Consider the following 22,895-nt stretch of genomic DNA (forward strand, 5'->3'; position numbering starts at 1 on the left):
ATTAATCCCTTATCAGTCATTTGCAAATATCTTCTCCCATTCAGTAGGTTGTCTTTTTATTTTATTGACGGTTTCCTTTGCTATGCAAAAGCGTTTAAGTTTAATTAGGTCCCATTTGTTTATTTTTGCTTTTATTTCCTTTGCTTTATGAGACAGATACAAAAAAAATATTGTTACGATTTATGTCAAAGAGTGTTCTGCCTATGTTTTCCTCTAGGAGTTTTATAGTTTCTGGTCTTATATTTAGGTCTTTAGTCCATTTTATATATGTTTTAGAGAACGTTCTAATTTTATCCTTTTACATGTAGCTGTCCAATTTTCTCAGCACCACTTATTGAAGAGAGTTTTTTTCATTGTATACTCTTGTCTCCTTTGTCATAGATTAATTGACCATGGGTGTGTAGGTTTACTTCTGGACTCTCTATTCTGTTCCATTGACCTATGTATCTGTTTTTGTGGCAGTACATATCGTTTTGATTACTGTAGCTTGGTAGTATAGTCTGAAGTCAGGGAGCATGATTCCTCCAGCTCTGTTCTTCTTTCTCAAGATTTAAACTGTCAGTCTTCTTGAGGGCAGGAATCATGTGTTTTTCTTGTTTGTATCTCCTATGCCTATCATACTGCCCTTAGAAATATTTATTAAGTAAATTAATCAATTTATTAATATGATTCAGACTAGAGGATGCCTCCAGAAAATTCTTCTTCTCTTTTCTCTCTATTGATATTCTTTGGTTTTGGGGTCAAAGCCCTTTAACTGGATATATGGGGGAATTATCTTTCTGGCTAAAGATCTGAGTCTTTAACTCCACAGTGTCCCCATCCCTCCTCCAGTCAGTCACCATGTTTCATCCCTCTACCTTTCCAGTGTTGTCTTTCTCTCCTCTCTGCCTCTATCCTAATTTTGACGTTCCTCATCTCTCACCTGGACAACACCATGGCCTCTCAACTGGTCTCCCTGCCACCACACACTTTAATCCATCCTTCTTACTGCTATCAGAGCGCTTTTCTAAAACACAAATAGATCACGTTATTCTGCCCAGCTCCCCACCCCCCCCCCAGCTCTCATTGGCTCCTCATGGGCAACACCACCAGTGCCCACCCCTCAGCATGGTGTCCAAGCCCTGGCTGACTGAACGTTTTTAGATTCATGTTCTCTCCTGCAGACCCCATAAGCAGCCCCAGCCCCAGCCCTCACTCACCAGTTCCTGCTTCCTCATCCCTCCCACGCCTCTTTGCCTTTGTTCCTCTCCTTCCTTCAGCTTGGACTGTCCAGCTCCTCTCTTGAAACCTATCAAAGTCCTTCCACACCTGGAAGGCTCAACTCAAAAGTCACTTGTCTGCAGCTTTCCCATCTCACGCCAGTCAGAATTTCTCTTCCGTCTCTCCTCTGTGAGGGTGACACTCATTCCTCTATTTTTCAGCTTTCACTCGGCCTCGAATCACAGCTGGTTGTTTACCTGCCAGTCTCCCTCACCGACCACTAGTTTTGAAGAACAAGAACTGGATAGTATTCCTATTTGCCTATCAGCCATAGCAGAGGCTCAATAAATGTTTACTGAGTGAATCAATCTGCTCTATAGGAAGGTCCCTCCTAGTCTATCACATTAAAATACCATTTGTGTTCTACATTTTAAGGTCAGTTTTATTATAATTTAAGGTTATAATAGAAGGTAAGAGATTGCACAAGAGCCTGAACAACAATGTTGTTTTCTAGCTTTCTGGCGTACCCTTAAAATATGTGCAAATAAAATTATACCTGAGAATAAGAATATGCCCGAGAATGAGAATAAACAAAAAGGGAATCAGTGGTTTTAAATCATATTACTGCTTTGTCTTTGATTGTTGCCCATGGTCCTTTCCAGTCTAGGGGTGGTGAATGAGATGAATTAGTGCTATTTTTTGCTGTGGAACTTGCTGGAAGCCCATTCTGGAATCTCTCTCCCAGAATTACACAGCCTAGAATGGCATGCCAGAACCTCATTTTAAATAGATGCCAGTATAAGAAAACAGATATTGTATTCTAATGAAATATGTCACGTTAATTAAAATGTCACATTAATTAAAATATTTTTGCTGATGTACACTTTCTGTTTCTCTACATAGTAAAACAATACATGTTTGTAAAACGTTTTGAATCAAAGTAAAACTTTTTTTCTCTCAATCTATTTCATAGTCAACACCTCTAGGGTGCTATCAAAAGAGATGATAGGGAAGGCCAGAGGGGTAAAGGGCGATGCATTTGGTTTGTGTTAGAGTAGATAATATGTGACTTATTATTCTCCACCCTGTTTGGTGGGGAGGTGAGTGGAGGCCGTGAGGAATGGTGGTGGAAGGAGTATGATATGATTTCTTTATAGGCCCGTGAACCGCTGCCTTTTGGTCCCACTCCCCCATGTTTTACTAATAATAACTAGTGAAGCTAAATAACAAAAACTAACATGCAGTGACTTGAATGGTGGTAGTGCATTTAGAGCTTGATTTTAGTTAAAATTTTATTTTTAGTTTTTTTAGAAAAGAATGTTGACTTATTTTTACTGTTTTTAGTTTTTTTTGAATGGCCAGTGGTTGTACATGGTTATGCCCTGTCAAGTGCTCCCTCCTTCATCTGTCTAGCCATTCATTTCTTTTCCCCAGAAGCAATCACTTTTACTACTTTCTTGTACTGTTCCGGGGTGAGTCTATGCATTTATAAGCAAAAAGCCAGAGTTATCATACCCATTTGTGAAAAAAACCTTTTTTACACAAATAGCAGTATTCTTTATACATATTAATCTAAAACCTTACTTTGTTCAACTGTGTGTGTGTGCATAAAGTCCTAGAGATTTTTCCATATTAGTCCATAAAAGAGCTGTCTAATTCTTATTATTTCTGTCTATCTCACTGTATAACTAGTCTAATTTACTTAACTAGTCCTTTGTTGATGGACATTTGATGCTTCTAATCTCTTATGACAAAGAGTGCTGTAATGAAGATCCTTGTATATATGTTATTTTCCACACATGTGAGTATAGCCATAAGATAAATTCCTAAAAGGAGAATTAATTACTCAGTTAAAAGGATGTGAATATATATATATATATATATATATATATATATATATATACACATATACACACACACACACACACAATTTTTTTTTTGGTAGACATTGCCAAATACCCTTCCACAGAAGTTGTACCCATTCACATTCTTAACAGGAATGTATAATATTGCCTGTCTTCCTATAGCCTTCAAGTCTTATTCTCTTTCTATGTCTTTTAACACACAGAACTGTGATGTACAATAAAATTATAAGAATATCAATGGGTCTAAGTTGGATGGTCAGAAAAGGTGTTTTTAAAAATTTTTTTAAATTTTTGGCTGCATTGGGTCTTCCTTGCTGTGCGTGGGTTTTCTCTAGTTGCGGCGAGCAGGGGCTACTCTTCGTTGTGGTACGTGGGCTTCTCATTGTGGTGGCTTCTCTTGTTGCGGAGCACAGGCTCTAGGCGCGTGGGCTCAGTAGTTGTGGCTCGCGGGCTCTAGAGTGCAGGCTCAGTAGTTGTGGCCCATGGGCTTAGTTACTCCACGGCATTTGGGATCTTCCCGCACCAGGGATCGAACCTTGGTCCCCTACACTGGCAGGTGGATTCTTAACCACTGCACCAGCAGGGAAGTCCCAGAAAAGCTGTTTTTATTTAAAGTGTCATTTGAACACAGATAAGTAGAGAAAAATACATTTGAAGACGAAAATTGGAAACTGCTTCCTTGATCTGAAGAAACAATTATTCCAAAATAGCATCCAAACAGAATACTGACATATAGTAGGTACTCAATAAATTTGTTGAATAACTTCTGTGCCTCTAATGAGTTTTGTTAAATTCTCAGCGATATAATAGGATGGTCTTATTTAAAGTCTCAAAGTGGTGATAAGATCATATATTTAAATGGCACTTATCTCTGTGATTCATTTCAATATATGCATCTTTTAAAAAAATCATGTCGCTTAATTGGTCATTTGGCTAATCACTTGCAGGTTGTATGGAGAAGTAAGTACAGAATATACATTATTAAAGGCAAATTTATTCCTTAAAGTGGAATTCTAAAATTAAATTTAGAAAACATTTAAAAGAAGGAAAAAACAACATTAGTCCTCTAATTCCAGCATTTTGGTATATTCCAGTCTTTTTTTCCCTTGTGTTAGTATGTAAATGTATATATATCATTCACACATATCTGTCACATATACATATGGAATTGTCATTATGTTTTATAGAATTGTAATCACAGTGAAAAAATAATTATATAGCCAGAATCAGACTCAATATTATAAGCTTTTTGTTATTTTTATTTATTTTATTAAAATTAAAAAAAAAATTTTTGGCCGTACCGTGCAGCTTGTGGGATCTTAGATCCCCAACCAGGAATCGAACCCGCACCCTCGGCAGTGAAAGCACTGAGTCTTAACCACTGGACTGCCGGGGAATTCCCTTCTTGTTATTTTTAAATGAACTTTTTTATCCATTTTTATGGCTTCCTAAAATTTCACCAAATGGGTATATACTAATGTATTTAACCATTGCCCTGTTGTTCAATTTTGGGTTGTTTTCAATCTTTTATTGTTATAAATCACATTGTGGTCAGCAACTTTTTCTGTTTCCTTATAATGTGTTTTCAAAATGGAATCCTGAGACCAAGGGGTATGAACAGGCTTAAGGTTCTGCTTTGACTTGCTTCTCTTTTCACTGTTCATGTGTACTGCTCTGATCTGTCCCTGAAGCTTCAATTACTCTCGATGTGCTAAGGACCCACAAGCCTATATGTTCAGACTAGATCCTTTTCAATACTCCAAGCCTGTATCCAGCTACCTGCTGTACATCTTTCCCTAGATTTCCACAAGCACTTCAGATCCGTTGCTCCAAACTGGACTCATATTTTCCACCAAATCCTTACCTCTTAGTAGATGACACCTCTCTCCACCAGTCAGACACTCCAGCCAGACATGAAATCATCCTAGACTCTTCTCTCACTTCATCGTCTACCTCTCACTGGGGTCCAGTGAATGCTGCTGTTTCCACATTTCTTGTGTGCCTTTCCTCTCTATTCTTGCCACTCCCTCCTGGATGAGGGTCCTGATATAATTTACTAACCGGTACTTTGCCTGACACTCCTGCTCAGATGACACTCGGAGGTCAGTCATTTTCTTCCCAGCTTTAAAAGCGCGCAGTGATCCTTCCCTGCGCGCTTTTATCCAGTGCCCCCAATTATCCAGTCAAACTTTTCCATCAAAATACTCCTGAGAGGCAAAGTCAACATAGACTATAAGTCCATAACGTCTTTGAAATCTTTATTTTACTTTAAAAATTCATGTGAATTGTCCGGTCTACTTAAGTATGTATTTGTGCTTGTTCTAACATAAAATAAGAATTCTCCTTCTGAAATCTTCAAATGAAATTGATATGCCCTGAAGGTGTGCTATGGCTTTTTGTGACTTTTTCTGGGACGTGACACCATATACAGATAACCTCAGTTCAGTTTGAAAGGCACGGCTTCTAGAATAAAATCCAGAGAGCCCAGCAGAGCACTGTGTCTCAGCCTGTCCTTCACAAACTATACGCTGGGACCTCCTCCTGCCTCATCTCTCACCAGTCCTTCCAGCCATCCTGTGTTCCAGCCGCACAGGGCCACCTGCCATCCTCACAACACCCAGTCCGTTTCATGCTGCATAGTCTCCTCAAGAACATACCTGTTTCCCCTACCTGGAGTGCCCTCATGACTCTCAATCCTTGCTCTGTTTACCTTCTGCCCTGCAGTTCAGTCGACGTGATGACAACTATAGTTTTAATATTCAAATCTGCTACTGTCTCTTCTGTGAAGACTTTTCTGACTTTATCAAGTAGAACTGGTTCCTTCTTCCTTTATAGCCGCACTGTACCATGTCTATACAGATCTTCCCAGACTTCAGCAAGGTTACATCCAGATAAACCCATCATAAGTTGAAAATATCTTTAAGTTGAATATGCATTTAATACACTTAAACTACAGGGCATCATGGCTTGCTTAGCTTAGCCTACCTTGAATGTGCTCAGAACATTTACATTAGCCTGCAGTTGGGTAAAATCATCTAACACAAAGCCTATTTGATAATAAGTATTGAAGATCTCATGTAATTTATTGAATACTGTACTGAAAGTGAAAAACTGAGTGGTTTTCTGGGTACAGAATGGCTGCAAGTGTATCAGTTGTTGTGTGGCTGACTGGGACTCAGTGCCACTGCCCAGCATCACAGGAGAGTATCGTACCGCATATCACTGGCCCGTGAAAAGATCAGAGTTCGAGGTACCTCTTCTACTGAATGTGTATCGCTTTTGCACCATCATAAGGTTGAAAAAATTGTAAGTTGAACCATCATAAGTTGGGGACCATCTATATATGTATATATCTCTCTCTATACCATATGTATTTCTACGTAGTATCTATAACATTCTGTTCCTTTTTTTCTTTCCCTTCCTTTCCCTCTTTCTCCTTTCTCATCCTTCTCTTCACCTACTCAATGATTTTTAAACACCATGAGGACAGGGAAACTGTTGAATTTGTCTCTGCTTGCCAAGTACCTAGCCTAGTGTGACAAATAGAATGCATGTGGTACCTTTTAATTTTTTTTTGAATGAATGGAGGAATGAAGGGCATTTTTGATGTGCGGTCAAACTGCTTTTTAATGCCCCCAGAGGTACCTGCTCTCCCAATTTTACCATTGCTTCCAGATTAGGTTATCATATCAAACATTTTTGGGAATAATTTAATAGATGAAATGTTATCTTGTTTTATTTTAATATTGTTCTTTGATTACTAGGAGGTTGCCCACTTTATCATATTGCTTTATTTTCATGAATTATGACTGTTTTTAAAATTTCAACTTCTAGAATCTTGGAGTTTTTCTTCACAGTTTCCATGGACTCTTAAAATTATTTTTATTATGTAATGTTCGATTCTGAAGTGTATATATAAAAATGATAGTAAAACTTCCTATACTTTATTTACTGCAAATGTATTTTTTTTCTCACATGGTTGCTTATCTTTACTTTGGTTCCTTTTAAAAAACAAACACTTAGTTCTTTATATAATAAAGATACATTAACATTTACAATTCATTGTGGCATATGCCATGGTTGTCTAAAGATGAGAATAATATTCTTAGGTTAGACTTTTTATTATATTTTGAAATCAATGCTTTCAAATGGGAAAGTATAATTTGAATCCAAATATCTGTCCTCAACAATCCATTTAGTACAGAGCCAGAATGATTACCTTAAAAAGCTCATTAGGTCATATCACTTCTCAATTCAAAACTCTCCGGTGATTTCCCATCCCATTCAGAGCAAAACCTGAAGTCCTTCCTAAGGTGCTGGACCTATATCAGCTTCCCTCTGGCTACTTCTCTGACGCCATCTCCTACCCTTCTCTCCTCCCTTCTCCTTCCTCCCTCCCTCACTCAGTTCCAGCCATGCAGCCCTCCTTGCTCTTCCTTAAACTCACCAAAGATGCCCCCAACTGAAATCCTTTACACTATTGTTCCTTCTACCTGCTCTTTCCCCAGACCTCCTTCACTCTCAAGTCTCATCTTATCAGATGAGATCGTCTTCCCTATGCCACCTAAAACAGTTAACCCACCTCCACCATGTCACTCTTTATTACTTTCCTGGTATTATATTTTTCTTCATAGCATGTATGACAGCTGACTTTGTTTTGTTTACCACTGTTTCCCCAGTAATCAGCTCAGAAAATTCTAGTTGCATAAATTAATGAATGAATTTAGTCACTCATCTGATAACCTCTGAGATGACAACTATATAAAATGTATTTGGTATTTTTTCTTAGGTTGTGAAAAAAAATCTTTTTTTCTTACAACTTAAAAATACTACCATCATTAGTATCAGTTATTGCTATGGTTTAAATGTTTGTGTCCCGCCTCCCCCTCCCCCCCACCAAATTCATATGTTGAAATCCTAATCCCCAATGTGATGGTGTTAGGAGGCGGGGCCTTTGGGAGGTAATTAGGTCATGAGGATGGAGCGCTCATGAATGAGATTAGTGACCTTATCAAAGAGACCCCAGAGAGCTCCCTAGCACCTTCCATCAAGTGAGAACACAGTGAGAAGGCATTACCTATGAACCAGGAAGCCCTCACTAAACACTGAATCTGCTGGCACCATGATCCTGCACTTCCCAGCCTGCAGAACTGTGAGAAATAAATGTTTGTTTTTTATAAGCCAGTCAGACTCTTGTACAGTTGACCCTTGAGCAACACAGGTTTTGAACTGCATGGGTTCACTTATATGTGGATTTGTTTCAATAGTAAATACTATAGCACTACATGATCCCTGGTTGGTTGAGTCCTCTGATGCAGAACCTCTGATTTGGAGGAACCACAGATATAGAGGGCAGACTATATGTTATACTCAGACTTTCAGCTCTGCAGAAGGTCGGCACCCCTAACCCCCATGTTGTTCAAGGGTCAACTGTATTTTGTTATAGCAGCCTGAATAGATGAAGATAGTTATTTTGGGGGGCACCTAATAACTTCTCCTGACCACTGGGGTTCTGAAGTTCACTAGGATTTTGTGTGGCTTGGGGAATGCTGTGGTTTTGTGTAATTTGGGAAATGCTATACTAGAAGACAGTGTGAAGGCAAGGTGACTGCCCATGTGTTTCATGTCATTATTCAGCACATCACAGCTTTTCAAACAATTATAAAAAGTGGTAGATAAAAAGAATATCACTGTTTTCTTATTTCTGCATGTAAGAATAGCATTCAAAAGAGATTGCTTTAGGAATAGAAAACTTACTTCAGAAGGAGTTTTGATTAAAAATAAGCATATAGACTGAAAGGAAATGGGAATCTGAAACAAGGAAAATATTTAACATTAGTGATCCAGAAGGAAGATAGTAATGCAGTAGTGCTTATGTGAAGTTAAAAACAGTAACAAGGACCAAAACCTTCAAAGCGATTAGATACTCATGAAATTTATGAAAATAAGAAAATTATATGACTTGTCAAATGCAAATGATATAGCTGGAGGAAAATGATCAGAGAGATGTAGTTTGTTTTTGGTGAACTCAGAAATCCAGTAATGCTGAAGAGCAACCAGCATAAGGGAACAAGAATTAGTTGATAAAAGCTTTAGAATCCTTACTCGTATGTCCAGCGTAAGACTAGAGGTCTCCTACAGATTTAGCAGTGTGGGAGGGTTATCTGCTGAAACAGATACAATAAAATTACTGGACTTGAAAATCATTGCCAAATGAAAATCCAGTAGCTCAGTGTCCCAGGAGCCAAGGGAGTAATTCTGCCACATCCATCATGCCTCGCTTCAAAAATATCATTTTCCTGTATTACTTACTTCAGTGATTTTGAAGATGAGCTATTTGTAAAAGGTTTTTAAACTTTGTAACATCATTTTCAAAAGCTTCAACAAAGATATTTGTTCATGATGTTGGAATAGATGTTATAAATAAAGATACTGTTATTCACATGCAAATTCTTACATATTTACCCAGAAGAATGATCAGAGAAATAAAACAATATATCATTTTGTGTACACATACACCCACACAATCAATACCAAACATTATTTAATCTGTGGTTACAAAAAGCTCATTTTTAAAAGCATTGGGTGTGTTTTACACAAGGAACATGAAATATAAAACGGAGATGAAGTGAGTTTTGCATATAATCAGTATCTGGGTTAGGAAAAATTGGATTTAAAAGTGATTTTACAAAAGATAAAATAAGATAGCTCTTTTTAGTGGTGGATTAGCTTGAAAATATGTGTTTGAATCACGAGAGAAGAAAATGAAAGTTTTTGTATTTTCCTGACGTCTTACAGGGATTTGCAGTTTAGACTTGTGATCTTCTATCCTGGAAAGAATGAAGGTGCTCAATGCATTTGTTTTAATTTAAAACTGGGTTTATGTGTAACATATTAGAATCACCCTTAGCAGAGGTGACGGGGATCTTAAGGGTCTAGTTTGACCATGTAGTTGATGTTTAATTCATCACTCTGAGCCCAAAGTTATCCAATTCTTATCCATAAATCTCTGATGATGTAAATTCACTTGCACTCCTGTTGTGAGTTCCATGCCTCTGGAAATTCGATGTGGAATAGTTCTTTCCCTGAGCTTACCTGGAGGCCAGACTCAGCACTTCCTCATAGCCCCAAATAGCAGACTCAATTCCACAAAGCCTTAGTAAGTAAAGTAGCCTGTACCGAATATGAACAGCGGTGGTGGTTATGGAATACATACTGAAGAGAATTTACATACTTCACAGCAAAAGTTAATTAAAATCCTCACTAGACATCCTAGAATTCCACATCCCTTTCTAGATATCCTAGCAACATTACCTCTGTTTTCTTTCCCTCTCCTTGCCCCCAGTTCTCTGAAATTCCCTATATCTTTATAGCAATTCAGCCCAGGTTCTTAGCTAGAATAGTTCTCTAAAAACTAAAGCCCTTCAGCTGGAGGAACTCTCCTCTCCTCTGCAGGAACTTTCCTTTTTCACTGGAAAGCAGGCCAGTGAACTTCTCTTGTACTTTCATAGGCATTGGCTGGAAACAACCACTAGGTAGTAGTTTCCCTTTTCATCTCAGGTGATCTAGCAAAATATTTGCCCAACCGAAACAGACCCCTCTTACTTTGATAGAGTGAGGGGGTACTGGGAGGAGAAGGGCATATGTGGCGAGGGGCATATGTGATTGGGCTCCTAAAAAATATGGTTTTCTCCATATTACCTGTAATTTACAATATTAGGTAATTGAGTGTTCTAAAAAGAGTAGTTGTATTTTAGTAAATGCCTAATTTGGTCCTAAATGGTAATTAAAATTCTTTATAACAGTTTTATTGAGCTATAATTACATCCCATAAAATTCGCTCTTTTGAAGTGTACAATTAAGTGAATTTTAGTATATTCACGATCGTCACCACTAACTAATTAAAAAACATTTTCATCATTCCCCAAAGAAACCCCCTTACCCATCAGCAGTCACTACTCCATCTCCCTCGCCCTTGGCAACCACTAATCTACTCTGTCTCTATGGATTTGCCTATTCTGGACATTTTATATAAATAGAATCATACAATATTTGTTATTTTGTGACTGACTTATTTCACTTAGCATATTTTCAAGGTTCATCCATGTTGCAGCATATATCAGTACTTAATTCTTTTTATATGGCCAAATAATATTCTATTGTATGTATATACCATATTTCATTTATCTGTTCATCAGTCGATAGCCATTTGGGTTTTTTATACTTTTTGGCTATTATGAATAATGCTGCTATAAATGTCCATATACAAGTATTGTACGGACACATGTTTTCATTTCTTATGGGTATATGCCTAGGAATAGAATTGCTAGGTCATGTGGTAACTCTCTGTTTAACTTTTGAGGAACTATGAAACAATTTTCCAAAGTGGTCACATCATTTTACAGCAAGTATGAGTGTTCCAATTTTTCCCACACCCTCACTAACACTTGCTATTGTCTGTCTTTTTTATTATAGCCATCTTAGTGGGTGTGAAGTGGTATCTTGATGTGCATTTTCCTGATGGCTAATGATGTTGAGCAACTTTTTCTGTGCTTATTCCCATTTGTATATCTTCTTTGGAGAAATGTCTTTTCAAATCATTTGTGCATTTAAAATTGGGTTGTCTTTTTATTGTGGTGTTGTAAGAGTTCTGAGTCCCTTATCAGAATATATGATTTGCAAACATGTTCTCCCATGTGTAGGTTGTCCTAATAGTAATTTACGTTCAGGCAACACTTGAATTATTCACAGATTGAAGCTTAGTACGAATATCATCCAAACCCTTTGCTTTTCTCCTTGATTTATTCCAATTTGGAAAAATCTGTGCTCACAGTGCCCTCTAAAAAGAGTGCACAGAGGAAGGAAAAAACAATACAGTGTCTAGCAGAGAGTATGTGCTCAATTAACTTTGGCAAATGAATGAATGACATTTATCTATTTATTCTTGGTTCCCACCACTACTCTGCCTTGTTGAGTCCCTCTGCTGGGCTTTCAGAGCAATGATATGTATTTCATGGCCTGAAAGCCCCCAGGGGGAGCGCTGAAGTATTGGAAAAATGTTCCTGTTTCCATGTGTATGCTCTAAGCTGTCTTGCCTACTCCACATTGAATGCACTAAAGCTTCATGCTGTCATATGCAAGTCCTCAGACTTTTTCATGATTAAGAGCAGTTTCATGATCTCCTCTTTTAAGTCTGAGACTCACCAGTTTCAGAGAAGGAAACATTTGTTTTTGTCAGTTCAGTGTTGACTCTACAGTGTTTTCAGTGGTCCTGGTCATTTCTATATCAATTATATTATGGATGTTTGTTTGGAGGTTCACTTAGGGATTTCATTTACTTCAATACCCTTGATCGAAGAGTGGTTCCCTCAGTGAGGTTCACTGTCCCCTTAACCAGGCAAAGAGCTGTGGGGAGATGGATTTGATGCTGTGAGGGGCGGAGCCACAGCTGCCTGCCTGTCAGGTCAGCTGAATCTATTTAGGAGACCTTGCGGGGAAGGAGGTGGGCCCAGCCAGGCAGTCTGCATTCCTACATCATTTACAACGGTCTATCAAGGTCATTTTTGCAACTGACATTTGACAAAAATCCCCTGTTCATCTTGAGTGCCGACTCACAGGAAGAATCAGAACGATTCATAAATGGGGAGAATCAAAGGAATTCCAGTCGGGACCGCAGTTTGGAACTAAGAAATCAAAGAAGGTGTATGTATGAAGGAAACAGGCTGGGGAAAGGAAGAAGAACAGAGGGAAGCAAGCCACTACTTTGTAACCGTATACAAACAAGAGTCTAGCTTTACACCGGCAGAGCTGGCTGGCCTGCTAGCGTGACTCAGCTCAGTTACCATTCCTGGTACCCAGGTGATTGTGGGTATCACGCCCATGACACACCTGTGGATGGGGGTACCTGCCAGCTAGTGAAACGGGACACACAGTTATGAGCATGCAAAATGGCCCCATCTCAGAGATGGACAAAAGAGAATTTTTTAAAAATTAGTGGCATCAGGGAGTTAATCTGAACAAGTTTGCTGTCAGTCCAGGCTGAAGAAAAAAATTTCTCAATCTAAACAGCCATCAATAATACCACTTTATAGTATTTATGCGATGCTCTTCCTTCTCTCATAAGTGCAAACGCTTTAAAGCTTCCCTCATGGCTCATCGTCACAACCCTCTCCTGAAGGAAAGAGGTGGTTTCACAGACAACTGACCTGAGGCTCAGAGGTGAATTGACTGTTCTGGAGGGTGGGGGAGAAGGGTTGGGTCACTGAGATTTGGAGCTAGGACTGAATCAGTCATTAAACATACGTAAAGTCCTTTAATTTCCGTAAGAACCCTATGAGGTGGGTATTATTATTAATTTGGTAGATTGAAGAAAATCATCCAAATCATTGAGCTAATAATGGTAGAATGAAACCATGTATCTGTCATATTCTAGAACTATATTGTTTCTGCTCTACCATGTTCTGATTTACCAATTCTAACTGATTAAAGAGGTGGTCTGGAGGGTTCTGTGGAAGAAGTCTCAGCCACACGCAGTTATTCCACCTGATGCTGGTGGGGATGGGAGGAGTGGCATCTGGTTACAGAACCAAAGCCTCATAGAAGGAGGGCTTTTGTCATGGGCTTCGTTTCTAAGAGACTCACGGAAGACTTTCTGTTACACAACGGTCTATACTTTGAGGGTGCTAAGAAAGGACACTGAGAAAGGGCAGCTCCTTACAACTGCATGTGGGTAACACTTCTCCTTTCCCTCCCTGCTGTTGCCAAGTACGATAACTAGTGAAGGAAACCAGAATATGTCACCCCCAAATATGCCTCTTTGACATAAAAGTTATTTCGAGCCCAAGGCAATTAAGCAGCAGGAAATGCAGGAAAAGCTCTCTCCACCCTCCCCTTTTCTGCCTAAAGACAGGACATAAATTCTCCTACTGGAGACAGACTCTTAACCCAGAGACAGCACCACAGGAATCAGCAAAAAAACCTTCCTGCATTAGTTACCTCTCGTATATTTACCTCCCCACAGTTGGCTGCCTTTGGAAGCCTAAAACTGTATTCCTTTGTACTATCGTTTCTCTACCATTTTATTGCTCTTTGTTGAAGACACTATATAAGCTGGTGTTCTAAGCTGCCACTTTGAGTTACTTTTCATGAGGTTTCTTCCATGTGACATGTGCAGTGCACATTAATAAACCATTTTTCTCTTGTTACTCTGTCTTTCTGTTTAAGAGCCCCAGCCCAAAACCCAAGATGGCTTAGAGGTATACTACCCATCTTCTACGCTAGCTGTGGCTAATTTTCTGTTTCTCTCTTTCTCTTTTGCTACTACCTGCTTCTTTATTTTGCCACAAGAGTTTCCTTCCTTAAAATGACATCCTCTCCTTACTTGAAAGGTAACTATTATGAAACATGGAATGCAGTGGAAATATATTCGCCACGTGAGTGGCCAATCAGTGTATGATTGGCAGGTTGGTAGATTCTAGACAAGGATTTGGCAGCTCTGATCATCGTAGACAGATGAAGGCAGGATCAGTGTTACCCTCAGTGAAAGGATGAATACATTTCACTGGATTTATACCACATACCACAGTTCCTGTTTTAGTTTCTGAATGACAAATATTCCTTAGTTTTCTGCTTTTACATCTGTGTTTAAATTTTCAATTTTCAGGATTGGGTTGACAGATTTAAATCCTTGATTCTTTTGTATTTTTATAAAAATGCTTTCATTTTCTTTTGCAAATTATAGCTACAATGTACAACGTAGGAGGTTTTCACATACACAAAGACATCAGTCTTACATTGGAGTCCCAGTGGGCTCATCATTTTTGAGAGTGAAAGATATGGATACCTTTGGATCCGAATCCCTATTAATCCCCAACTTACCGCACCATTTCACCCTCCAGTTTCGATTGGCATCCACTCCACGGCAGCGAAACCTTGAGTTCCTTGACCTTGTTTTTCTCCAAAATCGATCCTAGATGTAATTAAAAAAAGAGGTGCAGAAAAAACACTTAAGAGGTTATTCCCATTCGTTTTAGTAGCTCAGTCAGTGAATGAATCACAGCATGGAGGGGGAGGGAGAGTTCCCTTGGGAATAAACAAGTCCAGGGAGTGGGAAGAGGACAGGATTAGCATCGGAGACTCAGGTTCATGCTCCAATTTCTGCCACAAACTTTTCTCTTACCTTCTCTTGGCCTCATTTCTTCACAGGCAAAATTGAGTGAGCTGGACTGGACTAGTGATTTTTTCACAATTTATTTGGAAGGAGAAATCTTTATTTACATGAAATCTTAGGCAAAGCCAAACATATAAAGGAAATCAAAAGGTTGCTGCTATGCTGGGGAAGGGAGTGGAAGTCTCCTTTGTAGCTCTGGAAGCACTAGGCTAGCTGCCCACCAAGCTTCTTTCCTGTTTCAGGACTGTTTTCCATGATTTTTTCAGTTGGATAGGCAAAGTGACTTACATTGGTCCAGCTAAAATGGTATCCATCAACGTTAAACACAGGCATGATATAGAAATACAGATGATTCAACATTTTTCTCATGGTTGGGTCACTCTTATATGTTAGAAGAGCCTAAAAGACAAAGGTGACATTTTTCTTACAAATTGATCCCAAATACAGATTTGCAAAATAAATATGAGAAATCCTTTTTATCCATGTGAAATACCAAATATGTTGGGTTAAAAAGTAACAAGCTAATATGAACTATACTCTTTGACATCATATGTTCTTTCTTGAGAATTTTGTCTCAGACTATTTATTACTGATAACATCTTAGCAAAGGTGGCAAAACAGATTAATTGGGCAGCCTCTGGCAGTATTTCAGATCTCGCTAAACTTCAGGATGATTAAGAAAGCAACAATTTAGATATGTTTTTGTATAATTGGTCCTTTTTAAGATTCCATTCAATTGTGGACAAAACAATTACCTAAATATTTTTATATCCTTACATGATACATCATAACACAAGCTAGTTATTTATGTCACTTAATTGTTTCTGTCTAATTGGTAGCAGACTCAAGTCTTGGAACTTAACTGCATGGACACTCTATTCTCTCCTGACTTTCCTATAAAAAGTTTAATGGACAATTATTTATTGTGTCACCTTTATCATGGCTCCTTTGAAATCTCACTCTTGTGATTGCGTCTGACCCCAAGTCTGAAGATTCTGCACTATTTGGCTTCAAAAGAAGAGCATTGAATGTGCTAAGTCGAGTTAAGAATACAAACATTTTGAAATACCATTCCTATGGAATGGACTTTTAAGAAAGTTCTTTTTGATGCATGTTTGTCTATTTGTGAAGTACTTTAGAGAAACACATAGAATATTTGTAACAATGGCTGCCGTGGGGAGGGGGACTGGGGGACAATACATGGGAAAGAGTATTACCTTTCATTTTATACCCATTTGGATTGTTTGAATTTTAACCATATTAAAACACAATTAAAAGTAAAATAATTCTTAAATTATACATATATCTTGCTTTGGAAAATTCAGTACTTAAAATTTTAATTTTCTTTTACATCCAGTTAAGTAGAATTTCTGAACCCATCATAAGCAGCATTCTGTATTTACACAGTGAGAATTCTGTTCATAGTGAGCAATCCAATAATACAATTTATTATTAGAAACTATCACTATATTAGAAATAGTAATGAAAATATAGAGATATTCAAGAACATAAGACATGAGTTAAATACAATTTTATTAAATATAATTTAAATACCTATGGTATTAACACAAGTTGATAAACATTAATACAATTCTTTTTTTTTTTTTTAACATCTTTATTGGAGTATAATTGCTTTACAATGTTGTGTTAGTTTCTGCTTTATAACAAAGTGAATCAGCTATACATATACATATATCCCCATATCTCCTCCGTCTTGCATCTCCCTCCCACCCTCCCTATCCCACCCCTCTAGGTGATCACAAAGCACCGAGCTGATCTCCCTGTGCTATGTGGCTGCTTCCCACTAGCTATCTATTTTACATTTGGTAGTATATATAAGTCCATGCCACTCTCTCACTTCGTCCCAGCTTACCCTTCCCCTCCCCATGTCCTCAAGTCCATTCTCTATTAGATCTGCGTCTTTATTCCCGTCCTGCCCCTAGATTCTTCATGACCACTTTTTTTTTTTTTTAAGATTCCATAATATATGTGTTAGCATACGGTATTTGTTTTTCTCTTTCTGACTTACTTCACTCAATACAATTCTCCTTTATTTAAGACTCAATAATTTGTTTGCCAAATAGCTTCAGTAGAACTTTCATACATGCTTGAATTTCTATTAACAGTCCAGTGCCTCAAACTAGGGGAAAATTCTGGTATGTGATTGTATATACCCTGGAATTTTGTTTTCCTCTAATAAACAGAGGTCCTCCAAAGCTTGGAGGAAATCTCCTGGTGGGGATGGCAGAGACAAAGCAGTATGATTAGCTAATATTCCTCCCTTAAAGTTAGGGGGTTGTGGCTTTCCATGACATTCTAGAGAAGAAGAAGAGATGCAAGGAAAGAGATTGGGAGCAACGAGGCAGGAACAAAGGGGAAGGAAAAAGTCATGGTAATTTCTCTCTCTCCTCTCCTAGCATTGGGATCCATGGTCTATTTGTCTCAGTCCAAACGGGAAAGCCTCACTTTTTCCAAGCACAGAAAGGGTGTTACATGTTAGCACGTAAGCGCCAGACTTGCATGGGGACTTTCTCATCTTATCCTGCCTTCTCTCCCTCCAGTGCAAATGACCGCCATACTTTTGTATTGGAGAGAATATTATGATCTTCCTTTTTAAAAATCACAGTATACTTTAAGCAAATAGAAAAAATACAGAGAAGAATATTTCATCCATGTGCCCACCAACTACATCTTGCCATATTTCTCAAATCTTTTAAAAAGAAAATCAAGACATTATAGATAAAACTAAAGCTCCCTTTTTATCACTCTCAGATCCCATTTTCCTCCCCTCCACCAATCAGTATCCTAAATTTGACATTATCATTTCCTTGCATGATTTTCTGTTTTGCTACATACATACGGATTCATGAACAATATATAATATGTGTATGCTTTGAAATTTCATGCCAATGAGATCATGATGTGTCAATCTTCAGTTGGCTTTTCTCTCCAATATTATGTTTTTGACACTTATTAAGTTGATGATTTATTCATTTTAACTGTTATATGGCATTCCATTATAGGTAAATGCACGATATATCTACCTTTTATTTTGTTGACGGACAGTTAGGTTGCTTCTGATATTTCATTGTTACAAGATTGCAGTGAACATTCTTGCACATTTCTCCTAGACATGTGTGACAGTTTCTTTATGATATATATCTAGGAATAATTTGCTGGGTCATGGACTCACATACCTTCCATTTTACTAAATGTTGCCATTTTCTGTCTAAATCAGTAAAGATTTTCTTTTGCAGTGAATGAGAGTCCCCATTGTTCTACAACTTACCAACCCTTGGTTTTGTTAAGATTTCAATTAAAAAAAATTAACGGGTATGAAATTATGTTTTGTTGTTTTACTTCATATTTCCCTGATTATAATTTATATTGAACAGCTTTAATATAATGACAGGCCATTGTATAAATTGCTCACTCATATTTTTGCCCATTTTTTTCTATTAAACTCTCATTCTTATATTCTGAATATTAATCCTTTTGTTATATGCATTATGAACATCTTCCTTTCTCGCAGCTTATCGCTTTCTATTTTCATCACGTCCTTGTTGTATTGATATATGTTTTTAATTTTATCACTAGTAAATGTATAAGCTTATTTAAGAACCCGTCTCTGCCTTAAGATCATAAATCTATTATCTTGTATTTTCTTCAAAAAGCCGTTTTAAAGTTTCATTTTAAATGTAGGCCTTAAACCTCCCAGAAATGTTTTTTTACATGATGTTCAGTTGGGATTTTTTTGTTTTTATTTATTTATTTATTTTTTGGCTGCATTGGGTCTTCGTTGCTGTATGAGGGCTTTCTCTAGTTGCTGCGAGTGGGGACTACTCTTCGTTGCAGTGCGAGGGCTTCTCATTGCGGTGGCTTCTCTTGTTGCAGAGCACAGGCTCTAGGCGTGCAGGCTTCAGTAGTTGTGGCACACGGGCTTCAGTCGTTGTGGCTTGCGGGTTCTAAAGTGCAGGCTCATTAGTTGTGGCGCATGGGCTTAGTTGCTCCGCGGCATGTGGGATCTTCCCAGACCAGGGCTCGAACCCATGTCCCCTGCATTGGCAGGCGGATTCTCAACCACTGCGCCACCAGGGAAACCGCTCAGTTGGGATTTATTAATTTATTTTTCCATTGTGGAAGCCCAGTTGCACTACTGTACTCATTTGGATGGGTCGTCTTTTCCCTAGTGAGGTAGTATATGACCTCTGTCAAGTATCAAGTTTTCTTTCAAGGGTGGAATTGCTCTAACACACTTTGGTTTATATCCATTCACCAACACCACACCATGGTTTACATAGAATCTGTTGAGTTTGGTAGGATGTCTCCCCATACTGTCCCACTTCAAAATTGTCTTGGCTATTTTTGACTCTTCTCCATTTACATTAATTTTGAAACCGAGGTTGAGTACATTACAGATGTTCTGTTCTACATTAGGTTGTTTATTTTTGTCACTGATGGATATTGAATTTTAGCAAATAATCTTTCTTCATGAATTAACATAATCATATAGTTGTTGTTACGATCAATTTCAGTAAATAATTTTCTGTCATTAAATCATCCTTGTATTCCTGGGATAAGCCAATTTGGTTATGATATGTACTCTTATTATGTTGGCTGGATTAAGGTTGCTAATATTTACTTCTATATTTTTGAGTGAGATAGGCCTATAATTTCCTTTCTTATTTTGTCCTTGTCTTGCTTTGGTATCAGGGTTATATTACTCTATTATTATTTGGGGAGTAAACCATCTAGGCCTAGAGCAGAAATGAATTAAATATAAAACAAAGATATGGTAGGGAAGATGTATCTTTGATTTCTGTTTCATTGTTTTCCGCTCTTTATTGTTTCTTTCTTTCATTGACTCTTTTTCTAATTTCTTGAGTTGAAAGCTTAGCTCATTAATTTGGACACATTATTTTCTAATATATTTATTTAAAACTATAAATTCCCCTTCAGTAGTACATTAGCTACATTTTATATGTTTTGACATATAATTTTATTTCCATTCAGTTGTAAATATCAAAAAATTTCTTTGACTTCTTTAAACCATGAGCTCTTCATAAATATTTTTATATTTTAAAACATGAGTTTTCTTTGAGTCATATTTTTATAAATTGTTTTTAACAACTGCATTATAGCCAGAGCATATGGTCTATGTGATATAGTTTCTTTGGTATCCCTTGAACCTTGCTTTATGGCCTAGTATATTGTCAATTTTTGCAAAGGTTCCAGTTGTGCTTGAAAACAATATGCATCCTCTAATTATTGGGTATGGATTCTAGTATGTGTTTATTAGATTAAGCTTATTAATTATACTGTTTTTATCATCTATATTGTTTTTAAAAAAATTTTTTTATAACAATTAATTAATTTGCCTGTGCCAGGTCTTAGTTGCTGTGTGTGGGATCTTCATTGCAGCATGGGGGGTTTTTTAGTTGCGGCATGTGGGCTCTTAGTTGTGGCATGCATGTGGGATCTAGTTCCCTGACCAGGGATCGAACCTGGGCCCCCTGCATTGGGATCATGGAGTCTTAACCACTGGACCACCAGGGAAGTCCTTATCATCTATAGTCTTACTAAAAATTTTTCCTGTCTGCTATCTTAATCACTGAGCTGTGTTTAAAAACTCAATTATTTTAGATTTATCACTTTTTCTTGTAACTGTCAAATGTTGTTTTATATATTTTTAGGCCATTAACATGGCTTCATTTTTTTAAAAAAATTAATTAATTAATTAATTTTTGGCTGCGTTGGGTCTTCGTTGCTGTGCGCGGGTTGCGGCGAGCGGGGGCTACTCTTCATTGTGGTGTGCAGGCTTCTTACTGTGGTGGCCTCTCTTGTTGCGGAGCACAGGCTCCAGGCGTGTGGGCTCTGTAGTTGTGGCACACGGGCTTAGTTGCTCCGCAGCATGTGGGATCTTCCCGGACCAGGGCTCAAATCCCTGTCACCTGCATTGGCAGGTGGATTCTTAACCACTGTGCCACCAGGGAAGCCCTCACATGGCTTCATTTTAAAGTTCTTCATTTCCAAACACTACATTAACTAAGGAAGCTGTCCTCTAGTGTTCTATTCTGGAGTGGATCTAATTTCCGAGACTTGCAGAACATGTTCTTCGTCTGACAAATAAACAGGGTGTCATCGTATTGCATATGCTATATTTGTGATTTTTATAACTCTCTAAGAATCGCAGCCATTCTCCATCTGGTCAGACAAAATGAGAATGATCACAGTGTGATGACTGTCCAGTGCTGAAGAGGACGATTCAGAGACCTCCTTGCTTCAGTGCTTTAAGTAATAGGACATAGATGATTTCTCTTTTATGGTTTAGGTGATGTTTCTAGAAAAAAGATGATAATGTGACTTTCTATTTCCTATTACTCTAACATATGATAACCATGAAGAACATGGGGGTGTGCTTTCCTTCTAATAGGTAGACTCTTTTTAGCAATCAATTCCCACCACCCATACACATGGAAAAGGAGATGCCTACTAATCAGGTTCCATCTGGGCTTTCCAAGTTCAATTTCTTGACTACTATTGTTGCTTACAAGGAAGATTTAAGTAGTTGTGATCTGAAAGCCAGTCACAAAACAATGCACCACACGCCTCAGTGTGGCAGTCTTTAGGTACTACACTCACCTTCATCAATCTATTTAAAAATACTTGGCTGAAATGGATTTTGATTTTAAGTTAAAAGATAAAGTTTTGAGTATAATCTTCTGCTAGGAAAACAATATGTTTGGTATTAGATTATGGAATTTCTGAAGTTGATGAAGAAAGACAAAGCATGAATCTATTTGGTACTTACCACCTACCAAGACTACTTTGACTTCCCCATCAGTAGATATACATAATATACTAGAATTCACCAAATAAACTTTGGTTAAATTCGAAGAAAATTTTTGCAATTATGAAAGTCTTTGTGTGGTGTGACAAGGTTAGGCCCAAGAGTTTCCCTCCTTTTCATTGTTTGTGGATTTATTTGGTTGGGTGTTGTTTCTTAGAGCCCCATGGCAACCTGGAACGTGGCATTGTTTTTGAGGATCAGTGTTGCTGGCTTTTAAAAAGGTACCTTTTAAACTTTCCATTATTTTTCTTCTAGAATCACTACAGAAGACCTAAAAATAATAACCACACATTCAGTGAACTGCATACTGGGAGAACTAGTTGTTATAGCTGGGGCCAAAGGAACAGCACAGTCACCAGTCAAGCTGAAGAATGTTCTCACCTAGAGTGGAGTGGAGTAAAATTATTTAGGGTAGAAAAATTTGTAGCACCAAAGTGGGTGCATGTTGACACAAAGGAGGTATTTACAGTTCAATACTAGGAGAATTAATTAGAGCAGGAGAGGTTTCCACGGAAATTTTTAAAAAAGGGAACGTAATCTATAAAGATATTTGATGTCACACTGTGAGAAGCTCATTAAATACAATATGGTAACCAAATAATAGTTTGGAAGCAGCATGAGCAAAAGGCTCTGTGAATGAAGGGTGGAGAACTGGAAAACCAAATGTGAATCTAGTTATTTTTTTTAAGTGACAAACTTATATTTAGTAGTGAACTGTACTTATTTTTAGAATGCAGAACTCAAATTTCATATCCTAAAAAAAGTCCATCCCGAAGTTTTGTCTGGCATAAACAACTGGGAAAACATGTAT

At 37.8% G+C, this 22,895-nt stretch overlaps 1 protein-coding gene across 1 annotated transcript in view; it reads right to left on the bottom strand.

The window, feature by feature from the left end:
* Positions 1-22,895, bottom strand: part of CPA6 (carboxypeptidase A6) — a 285,604-nt gene that overhangs the window by 35,607 nt on the left and 227,102 nt on the right. The window contains exons 7-8 of the mRNA XM_082433701.1: positions 15,523-15,633; positions 14,943-15,033 (exon numbers count right to left, since the gene is read on the bottom strand). Of these exons, the coding sequence (XP_082289827.1) occupies positions 14,943-15,033; positions 15,523-15,633 (202 nt within the window). The remainder of the gene's footprint in view (positions 1-14,942; positions 15,034-15,522; positions 15,634-22,895) is intronic.

The sequence above is a fragment of the Balaenoptera physalus genome, assembly GCF_965194825.1.
Source record: "Balaenoptera physalus genome assembly, chromosome: 17".
Classification (NCBI taxonomy): Eukaryota; Metazoa; Chordata; class Mammalia; order Artiodactyla; family Balaenopteridae; genus Balaenoptera; species Balaenoptera physalus.